Below are 11,198 nucleotides of genomic sequence, written 5' to 3'. Positions count from 1 at the left end.
GTGTTAGTGTGGAGTTTGTGTCTGGGTAATTGTGGAGTTTGTGTCTGGGTTAGTGTGGAGCTTGTGTCTGGGATAGTGTGGGGTTTGTGTCTGTGTTAGTGTGGAGTTTGTGTCTGGGTCAGTGTGGAGCTTGTGTCTGGGTCAGTGTGGAGCTTGTGTCTGGGTCAGTGTGGAGCTTGTGTCTGGGTCAGTGTGGAGCTTGTGTCTGGGTCAGTGTGGAGCTTGTGTCTGGGTCAGTGTGGAGCTTGTGTCTGGGTCAGTGTGGAACTTGTGTCTGGGTCAGTGTGGAGTTGGTGTCTGGGTCAGTGTGGAGTTTGTGTCTGGGTCAGTGTGGAGTTTGTGTCTGGGTCAGTGTGGAGTTTGTGTCTGGGTCAGTGTGGAGCTTGTGTCTGGGTCAGTGTGGAGTTTGTGTCTGGGTCAGTGTGGAGTTGGTGCCAATCAGGGGGACGTTTATTAACGTGCGACGTGGAGCAGCGTCCAATGAGCGGCCGTTAGTGAGGCGGGAACACGGAGCGCGCGGACGGCGCTGACAGTCCGTGTGTGGGAGACAGAGACAGAGACAGAGTGGGGGAGCCGGGCTGGGAGCGCGGGGTAGAGAGTGTGCGGTGGATACACACAGAGAGAGACGCGGGGTCGGTGGGAGACTGACGGAGCGAGGCGGGCCGGAGCCACCATGTTTTCACCGCGGGCCCCCGCAGGCACCAGGCGGCCCCCGGGCAGTTGCTACGGATCACCTCGAGGCCCAGGCGGCGGCGGCGGCGGCGGCTTCACGGTGCAGGGCCGGCGGAGCGTGTCTGCGGGCGCGACCGGCGTCTTGTCCCCGGCCTGGCGCGCCACGCTTTGCAGCCGGTGAGTTGGGGCGAGAGGCCGTGTCTTTCTGCAACTTGTCCAGCTTTAGATGAGCCGAGGCTTCAGTCCGAAGACAGACCCGACCCCCAGTCCCCCAGTCCCCGCCCCGGGCCCCGGCTCCGCCAGTCGTTCACAACTGTCCATTGGGAATTAGGAGCAACACTAGCACGTTTGCGGATGACACAAAGCTGGGTTGCATTGTGAACTGTGAAGAGTTGCAGGGTAACCTGGACAGGTTGAGTGAGTGGGCAGATGCAGTATAATATAGATAAATGTGAGGTTATCCACTTTGGCGGCAAAAACAAGGGGGCAGATTATTATGTGAATGGGGTTAGGTTAGGTAAGGGGGAGGTACAGCGAGACCTGGGTGTCCTTGTACACCGGTCACTGAAAGTTGGCGTGCAGGTACAGCAGGCAGTGAAGAAAGCTAATGGAATGTTGGCCTTCATAACAAGAGGATTTCAGTATAGGAGTAAAGAGGTTCTTCTGCAGTTGTATAGGGCTCTGGTGAGACCACATCTGGAGTATTGCGTACAGTTTTGGTCTCCTAATTTGAGGAAGGACATCCTTGTGATTGAGGCAGTGCAGCGTAGGTTCACGAGATTGATCCCTGGGATGGCGGGGCTGTCATATGAGGAAAGATTGAAAAGACTAGGCTTGTATTCACTGGAGTTTGGAAGGATGAGGGAGGATCTCATAGAAACATATAAAATTATAAAAGGACTGGACAAGCTAGATGCAGGAAAAGTGTTCCCAATGTTGGGCGAGTCCAGAACCAGGGGCCCCAGTCTTAGAATAAAGGGGAGGTCAATTAAGACTGAGGTGAGAAAAAACGTTTTCACCCAGAGAGTTGTGAATTTATGGAATTCCCTGCCACAGAGGGCAGTGGAGGCCAAATCACTGGATGGATTTAAGACAGAGTTAGATAGAGCTCTAGGGGCTAGTGGAGTCAAGGGATATGGGGAGAAGGCAGCCACCGGTTTATAGGGTGATTTCACGAAAGGTCACTGGGTCATAGGTCTTCACGCACGGAGCCGCAAAATCCAACTGGGGTACAAACGTCACTTCCAGTACATGTTATTGATGCTAGAAACGCGTATTTTCAAACCTGTTAAAAACCGCGAAAACGGTTAGTTTTTGCGCTGTAAATAACTACCAGTCGGGATGGCCGTGAGACACAGTTATCGCGTTTGCTCACTGCATTTCATCAAAACTAAGGCATTATTGATGTTTTGATGAAATGCAGTGAGCAAACGCGATAATTCCCGATATTTTCTATCTTTATATCTGCACGGCCAACAACTTCCGCTGTTATTTTCCCTTCAGCGCTCTCTTGTCTTTACCGTCGTTTTTCTTTATCTTCTGGACTCTAAAGTAAGATAGCTGTGTCTCACGGTCACCCCGACTGGCACAGTTATTTACAGCTCAAAAACTAACCGTTTTCGCGGTTTTTAACAGGTTTGAAAGTACGCGTTTCTAGCATCAATAACATGTACTGGAAGTGACGTTTGTACCCCAGTTAAATTTTGCGGTCACGTGGGTGAGGATCTATGATCCAGTTCTTTCGTGAAATCACCCTATAGGGGGGTTGCACGTAAGGTCACAGGATCATAGGGCTTGACGCACGGAGCCGCTCAATCCATCTGGAGAACATCCGTAACTTCCGGTATATGTTATTAATGCATGAAATGCGTACTTTCCTACCTGTTAAAAACCGCCAAAATGTTGAATTTTTGCGCTGTAAAAAATTGTGGAAGTCGGGGTAAGCGTGAGAGACGTACCCAACTTCAGAATTCCAAAAGTGAAGCGAAATGAAGGTAAAGAGTAGTGAGAACTGAAGGGACAGCAGCAGCTAAAGTCCTTGGCGAACATTGACCGTGCAGATATCGGAAATTGAAAATATTGGGAATTATCGCGTTTGCTCACTGCATTTCATCAACAGTAAGGCATTATTTGTGGTTTTTCTTGATTCCTTTGGTATCTTAAAAAGTCTCACGTGATAAATCTGGCTGTAAATTTTGCTTCAGAGGCGTTTTCTTTTTGTATGTAAAACCCCACTTGAGAACCATGGGCGATTAAAAAATTTTACAGCCAGATTTATCACTTCTGAAACTTTTTAGATGCCAAAGGATTCAAGAAAAAACACAAATAATGCCTTAGTTGATGAAATGCAGTGAGCAAACGGCCAATGTTCGCCAAGCACTCTGGCTGTTGTCCCTTCAGCTCTCGCTTCTATCTACCGTCATTTCTCCTCACTTTTGGAATTCTGAAGTAGGCTAAATGTCTCTCACGCTTATCCCGATTTCCATAATTATTTACAGCGCAAAAATGGACAATTTCGGCGGGTTTTAACGGGCCCGCTACGCTGGAAACAATGGGAAGTACTTACCTGCAGTTCATCACGTGTACTCCACTTGGCGTAGTGTAGCAACAGTACGGGTCATGGGTGAAACCTCCCTATTGATAGGGGACGATCAGCCATGATCGCAATGAATGGGGGTGCTGATTCGAAGGGCCGAATGGCCTCCTCCTGCACCTATTGTCTATGTCCAGCCAGAGACATTCAGTCTCAACCTCGCGTGAGAATCCACCTCCTACACTCATCTCTTTGCTCTCTTCTCTTCTGATGCCTTGTACATTTATATTTCAACATGCATTATGCAGTTCTAATTATCTAAGGTTGAATAAATTCAGCTGTTTTGCCCTATTGAAGCTGAAAGCAAAGTTTCTGTCACTGATGCGGAATTGTGGGTTTTCCCAGCCTGATTTGCAGAGCAACAGAAACAGTTTCAGACCACAAGAATCTTCCGCCTATTCCACCACTGGATAAGACATTAATTCCTTCCTCAAAACCATTTTCCTGCCCAATCTTCACATTCCGTTTCCAAGTGTACCTTGACTTTCATTAATTGCAGTGCACACATAACCCTCTTAAGTGGTCAGAAGGTAACAAGGAATTAGGCCATTCGCCCCCATCAAATCTACTCCACCATGCAATCATGGCTGATCTATCTTATCCTCCTAACCCCATTCTCCTGCCTTCTCCCCATCACCTCTGACACCGTACTAATCAAGATTTTATCTATCTCTGCCTTAAAAATATCCACTGACGGCCTCCACGGCCTTCTGTACGAAATAATTCCACAGATTCACCACCCTCTGACTAAAGGATTCTAAAGATTTACAACCTCTTTGGAGATAATTTTTTCCTCAGTTCAGTCTTAAATGGGTGACAACCCCAACCCCTTTGATCTAAACTTCAGCTAATGTTGTGCCATCCACCTTGTCAGTTGCTCTCAATTTTGTGAGCCTGATGAACACAAGCCAATCTGGGTGGTAGGCAAGCAGAGCAGTATGCTCAGATCAAGGACCAAGGTTCAATCCTGACTTCCGTGCAGTAATTCCACCGAGCTTTGAATTCCTTCTGCATCCCAAAGACATTTGTTCTCTAGCGTAAGGTAGGTGGCAGGAGAATCAGTGTTAGTTTTTTCTTTCATCTTGCCCTTTAGAGCTGTATTGCTATATTCTGTTTCTTTTGTTTTTGCATTTGTGTGGTTTGATTTGCCTGGTTAGCATGCAAACCAAAGCTTTTCACTGTATCTCTGTACACGTGACAATAAGAAAACAGTACCATGGTTGGTGAGCATGTGAGAAAGAATATATTACAGTAAAATCCATGTGGGATGGGATGATTAGCAATGTTTTGAAAGATGGTATAGATGTGAGGGTATGAATGTCTCCCTTCAATGTTGTAAGAATATATGAGATATTAATCTGTCCTTGGGACTATCAAAGTATCAAAGGTATTTTATTGGTCACATTCACATACACCTAGGTGTAGTGAAGTGAAATGCTTCTTGCCATTTTGCAGCACATAAAGAAGGAATACAGACATAACATTAATAAGAGTTTTAAACATAAAGAACACCCCCCCACAATGGTTCCCATTATGAGGGAAGGCACAAAGTCCAGTCCCCAACCCCAGTTCACCCATAGTCGGGCCTATTGAGGCCTCCACAGTTGCCTCTACGGAGGCCCGATGTTCCAGGCCGTTCTCGCCGGGTGATGTTGCTCCCATCTCCCATTTTCTGTATCTCATAAAGCATTTCACCAACATTTCTACTCACTCAATATTTAAAAAGTTGCTTCTGTTTTCAATTTATAAACTACAATGCATTATGCACACTGCTTTGTCATAATTGTGGATAATTTATTTTGGCACCACCATAATTTATTTTACACTTTAAAAAACCATTTCAGTTTTCTGTCTTTAATAAACCCTCATTTTCTGTTGGAGCCCTTTATGTGGTACCTCAAATGTCTTTGGAAAATACAAACAGACTTTCCCTCTATCAGAACTACATCATCAAAAGCTTGATCCCCATTTGGTTCACTGATGTCCACTTGGGGGAGAAAGTCTGCTGCCTTTGCCTGGTCTGTCTGATGTATGACTCCGAACGTAACTAATTGATGCTCGAGTCTCTTCTCAAAAAGGCCCTATAGTGATGTGCAATAAATTATGATCTTGCCATCAGTTCCCAGATACCATGGAATTATTTAATAAATAAAATAAACAGGTAGATAAGTTAAACAACAACTGTTTGTAAGGTCATCTTGACGTCACGTTATCAGTTTATGATTTTGTAGTGGAAGGCTTGGAGAGAGTGGATGTGGAGAGGATGTTTCTACAAGTGGGAGAGTCTAAGACCAGGGATCATAGCCTCCGAATTAAAGGACCTTCCTTTAGGGAAGATGAGGAGGATTTTCTTTGTTCAGAGGGTGGTGAATCTGGAATTCTTCGCCATAGAAGGCCTGTTGAGGCCAAATCAATCGATATTTTTAAGGCAGAGATAGATAGATTGTTGATTAAGTACAGGTGTTGGGTGTTAAGGGGAGAAGGCAGGAGAATGGGTTTAGGAAGGAGAGATAGATCAGCCATGATTAAATGGCGGAGCAGACTTGATGGGCTGGATGGCCTAATTCTGCTCCTATCACTTATGACCATATGCAAGTAGATGACTGATAAAGTGCAAAGTTACTACTTTACACTCTGGTTTACAAAAATTGGGTGAATTTTGAAAGATTGCCCAAGTACAAAAAGGAGCCATTCAGCACATCACATCTGCAAGAGCTCTCTCTCCATTGGAGTAATTCTCTTGTTTCACCGTCCATCCCTTTCTCTGCAACTTTGCAAGATTTTCTCCATATGTTTATCCAATCACCTCTTGAAAGCCGCAACGAAACCTACTTCCATTTCATCTAAGGCAGCATGCTTTAGATTCCAGCCACATGTTGCCTAAACCTTTTTCCTTGTGTTCTCTTCCCTTTCATATTATTGCTGCGACCTTTGGTCCTTAACCTCTCCATTAGAGGGAACAATCTCCCACGATCCACCCTGTCCCGATTGCTCATTTTTAATACATTTTATCATCTCTAACGTAACTGCAGTCCTCATCCCAGCAGCCATTATCGTAAATCATATCTGGACCCTTTCTCACGTCTTTCCATCCTTTCGATAAAATGATAACAATAAAACACGCTACTTTGATTCAACTGCAGCAATGTTTTGTAATGATTCAGCACAGCTTCTCTGCTTTTATGCTCGGTTGATAATCTGCAGATACGGTTAAAACAGACTAAGTATTTGTCATTCACCATCGTAATCCATTCTGTAACTCAATCACCGGGGCCCACATTTATCTTTCCTCCTGTGTTCCATTATACGAACTCTTGGAATCTTTTGGTGGACACAAAATGCTGGAGTAACTCAGCGGGTGAGGCAGCATCTATGGAGAGAAGGAATTGGCGCCGTTTTGGGTCGAGACCCTTCTTCAGACTGATGTTAGGGGAGGGACAAAGATAGAATGTAGGCAGAGACAGTAAGACTGGTGGGAGCACTGGGAAGGGGAGGTGATGGAGAGAGAAAGTAAGGGCTGTCGAAAGTTAGAGGTCAATGTTCATACCTCTGGGGTGTAAACCACCCAAGCAAAATATGAGGTGCTGTTCCTCCAATTTGCGCTGGGCCTCACTCTGACAATGGAGGAGGCCCAGGACAGAAAGGTCGGAATGGGAGGGAGAGTTGTGCCAGCGGGACATCAGGTAGGTCAAGACGGACCGAACGGAGGTGTTCAACGAAACGATCGCCGAGCTTGCGCTTGGTATCGCCGATGTAGAGAAGTTGACACCTGGAACAGCGGATACTGTAGATGAGGTTGAAGGAGGTGCAAGTGAACCTCTGCCTCACGTGGAAAGACTGTTTGGGCCCTTGGATGGAGTCATAACAAGAGGAGTTGAGTATACGAGCAAAGAGGACCTTCTGCTGTTGTATAGGGCCCTAGTGAGACCACTTCTGGAGTTTTGTGTGCAGTTTTGGTCCCCTAATTTGAGGAAAGACATTCTTGCTATTGAGGGAGTGCAGCGTAGGTTCACAAGGTTAATTCCCGGGATGGTGGGACTGTCATACGCTGAGAGAATGGAGAGGCTGGGCTTGTATACTCTAGAAGGATGAGAGGGAATCTTATTGAAACATATAAGATTATTAAGGGTTTGGACACGCTAGAGGCAGGAAACATGTTCCCGGTGTTGGGGGAATCTAGAACCAGGGGCCACAGTTTAAGATTAAGGGGTATGGCATTTAGAACGGAGATGAGGAAACACTTTTTCACACAGAGAGTTGTGAGTCTGTGGAATTCTCTGCCTCAGAGGGCGGTGGAGGCCGGTTCTCTGGACACTTAAAGATAGCGGAGTCAGGGGATATGGGGAGAAGGCAGGAACGGGGTACTGTTTGGGGATGATCAGCCATGATCACATTGATTGGCGGTGCTGGCTCGACGGGCCGAATGGCCTACTCCTACACCTATTGTTTATTGAGTCGAGGGGGGGGGGAGGTAAAGGGACAAGTGTAGCATTTCCTGCGGTTGCAGGGGAAAGTACCCGGGAGGGGATGGTTTGGGTGGGAAGGGACGAGTTTACCAGGGAGTTTTGGAGGGAACGGTCTCTGCGGAAAGCAGAAAGGGGTGGAGATGGGAAGATGTGGCCAGTAGTGGGATCCCGTTGGAGGTGGCAACATTTTGGAGGATTATATGCTGTATGCAACGGCTGATGGGGTGGAAGTTGAGAACAAAGGGGACTCTGTCCTTGTTACGAATAGGGTGAGGGGGAGTAAGAGCGGAGCTGCTGGATATCGAGGAGACCCTAGTGAGAGCCTCATCTATAATGGAAGAGGAGAACCCCCATTCCCAAAAGAATGAGGACATCTCCGATGCCCTGGTATGGAACACCTCATCCTGGGTGCAGATGCGGCATAGATGGAGGAATTGGGAGTAGGGATGGAGTCTACAAGAAGCAGGGTGGGAAGAAGTGTTGTCTAGATAGCTATGGGAGTCAGTAGGTTTGTAGTAGATGCCAGTCAATAGTCTGTTTCCTGTGATGTGGGTTAATAGTCTGTTTCCTGTGATGGAATACCTGTAAAGTTGAATATATTTTTCCACCCAGGACCTTTCATGTTAGCTTTGAGATTTAAATGTAATCACCATTGTAAATTTTGACCAGAATAATTTTTATCGTTGTAGTTCAACACCAACCAGAGGAGCACAATATCAAACAGTTGCCGAGACCCTCAACTATGAAATAAGAAGTTTTGGGTCATCTCTTCCTGTGAAGGTTATGGAGGCGATAACTCTAGCCGAAGGTAAATTTTTTCATGACCAAGAAACTGAATAGTGTATAAATTATCATCTCTATACTCTGTTGTTTGTAAGTTTAGAACTTTTTCTATGCTAAACTGATTTATTCCAATGTGTCTTATTATTTTTATCAAAACACTGTTCAACCTTAAAGCAAAATGAAAACAGTTGATTATTTTGCCATACAAATAAAGTTGTAATCAATTAAAACCTTCATTTTTGTTAATCCTGCATGGAAAAATTGCTGTTGTGTCTAAAAATCTATGGCCGGCACGTGCCTTTTGCTTAACAAGATATTGCATCCTAAGAAGCATCATTTTACAGAAAATTGCGTTATAATGACAATTATGTCAAAGAGGGTTAGGGGCTAGAAAGTTTCAAACTCGCAATAACAGTTATTTTTCCCACGGATTTTCAAAAAATAAAGGTTTATTCAATAGCAATAAGTTCATTTTTGGGACTGCAAGCTGAAAAACAAAAGATTGTATGTTATTATTTAATAGAGTATTAGTTTAGTTTATTATTGTAATGTGTACTGAGATACAGTGAAATACTTTTTATTGCATACTTTCCAGTCAAATAAAAAACTATATCTATATAACTAAAAGTCTGTTCTTGACCGGTTTTGGCTTTTTGTGCTGCGATTTCCGAGAGTACGCCGCCACCTACGGCCGTCATTTTTGGCCACCTCGCTCAGAGCCCCCCTCCGCCGCATGTGTGCCGAGGATTTTCCCCGTCGATGAAAATTGACAAGAGATATTAATATTTTCACAAAATTCCCCATTCTCTCTGCTGCCCCTGCTGGAGGGAGGGGGAGGGACTATAAAACCAGGAAGTGGTGTGCCTCAATCAGTCTCTGCAGTGGTTTGCCCTCAATCAGTCTCTGCAAGTGGTGTGCCTCAATCAGAGCTCTGAATGACACTGACAAATGTCTATAGCACTGTGAGTACCCTTAATTTGGTTTGAAAATATGGTTAGAGGTAAAAAAAGCACTGCCTGCAAATGGTTGTTTGGGTTTGGGTTGAAGTAAAAAGGCACTCTCCTCTCCCCCCCCCCCTCCCTCTCCTCTCCCCCCCCCCCCCTCTCCTCCTCTCTTCCCCCCCCCTCTCCTCTCTTCCCCCCCCTCTCCTCTCTCCCCCCCCCTCTCCCCCCCCTCTCCTCCTCCCCTCTCCTCTCCCCTCCTCCCTCTCCTCTCCCCCCTCCCTCTCCTCTCCCCCCTCCCTCTCCTCTCCCCCCCTCCCTCTCCTCTCCCCTCTCCCTCTCCTCTCCCCCCTCCCTCTCCTCCCCCCCCTCTCCTCTCCCCCCTCCCTCTCCTCTCCCCCCTCCCTCTCCTCCTCCCCCTCCCTCTCCTCTCCCCCCCTCCCTCTCCTCCCCCCCCCTCCCTCTCCTCTCCCCCCCTCCCTCTCCTCTCCCCCCTCCTCTCCTCTCCCCCCTCTCCTCTCCTCCCCTCTCTCTCTCCCCTCTTTTTCTCCCCCTCCTCCCCTCCCCCACCATCCCTCCCCTAAACCCCCCTCCCCTCCACACACCCCTACCCCCTTCCCTCCACCCTCCCTCCCCCTCCCTGCTCCCCACCTCTCTCTCCCCCTCGCCCCCCCTCTCTCTCCCCCCTCTCTCTCCCCCCCTCTCTCTCCCCCCCTCTCTCCTCCCCCCCTCTCTCTCCCCCCCTCTCTCTCCCTCTCTCTCTCTCTCCCTCTCTCTCCCCCCCCCTCTCTCTCCCCCCCTCCCCCCTTTCCCTCTCCTCCCCCCCCCCCCCTCCTCTCCCCCCTCTCTCCTCTCCCCCCCCCCTCTTTCTCTCTTCCCCCTCCTCCCCTCCATTAGCGTGAGTGTGGGGGTAGTTAGTGTGTGACGCTGCATGCCGCCTCCCCCCCCACAACCGCACGTTGGGGGAACAGACCCAACGGGTCTGCACTTGGTCTAGTACATTATTACAATCAAGTGTTCCATAATGTATAGATAAATAAAGATTTAAAACAGTGGAGCAATTGTAATGTACAATAGCAGTCGTTCTTCTGCGACCAGCACGCAAAGAGTTGCATGGTTCTGGCAGCATCTCGGTCTGTTGCACATGTCAGTATTGGACGTCCATTTCATTGGCCACCTGTGGTTAAAGTGGAAGCTGTGATCTTAAGAGACAATAGTGCTTGCTCGCTGCAGGGAATGGAACCATAGAAATGGGTTTTGTTGAACCCTACAACTAGTGTTCTCAAATTCATTACTCGCGCTGTATTCACCTTGTCTAGTGGGAACGCGCGTTATCGCTGACCTACCTGTATCTTGCCTCGAGTTAAAAAAATCCAAGGCATTTCTTGCTAAATCTGATAGAAAGCTTCGGAGGTGCACAGTGGCTGGCTTAAAGTACTTGAGTATTTTTTAATGGGGCATACTGGTTAAGTGAGAGGAATATGAATCTTATTTATTTTAATGAATGTGCTTGTATTAATCTATTGTAAGTGGCATTTTGTTAATTGATTACTTTTCCTTTCAGTGGATGAGCCACTAAGTGTTAAAATTAGTGAAAATGGATGGGCATGGCTTGTCTGTGGTGAAAAGCTAATTGTCTGGAAGATTGGCCAGATGTCTGTTGCTAAGGTAACAAACGCTATTAACTGTTGCCAACTGATTTAGAATTCAGTTTGTCGAATATAAAAGAGAGAATTTGCAACT

General features: G+C 46.8%; 1 protein-coding gene across 1 annotated transcript in view; it reads left to right on the top strand.

The window, feature by feature from the left end:
- Window positions 1-509: 509 nt before the first annotated feature.
- Window positions 510-11,198, top strand: part of nup133 (nucleoporin 133) — a 54,079-nt gene continuing 43,390 nt past the window's right edge. The window contains exons 1-3 of the mRNA XM_033026289.1: window positions 510-849; window positions 8,421-8,539; window positions 11,020-11,123. Of these exons, the coding sequence (XP_032882180.1) occupies window positions 674-849; window positions 8,421-8,539; window positions 11,020-11,123 (399 nt within the window). The 5' untranslated portion in view covers window positions 510-673. The remainder of the gene's footprint in view (window positions 850-8,420; window positions 8,540-11,019; window positions 11,124-11,198) is intronic.

This window comes from Amblyraja radiata, chromosome 8 (genome assembly GCF_010909765.2).
Source record: "Amblyraja radiata isolate CabotCenter1 chromosome 8, sAmbRad1.1.pri, whole genome shotgun sequence".
NCBI lineage: Eukaryota > Metazoa > Chordata > Chondrichthyes > Rajiformes > Rajidae > Amblyraja > Amblyraja radiata.
This window is presented reverse-complemented; position numbering and strand designations above follow the sequence as displayed.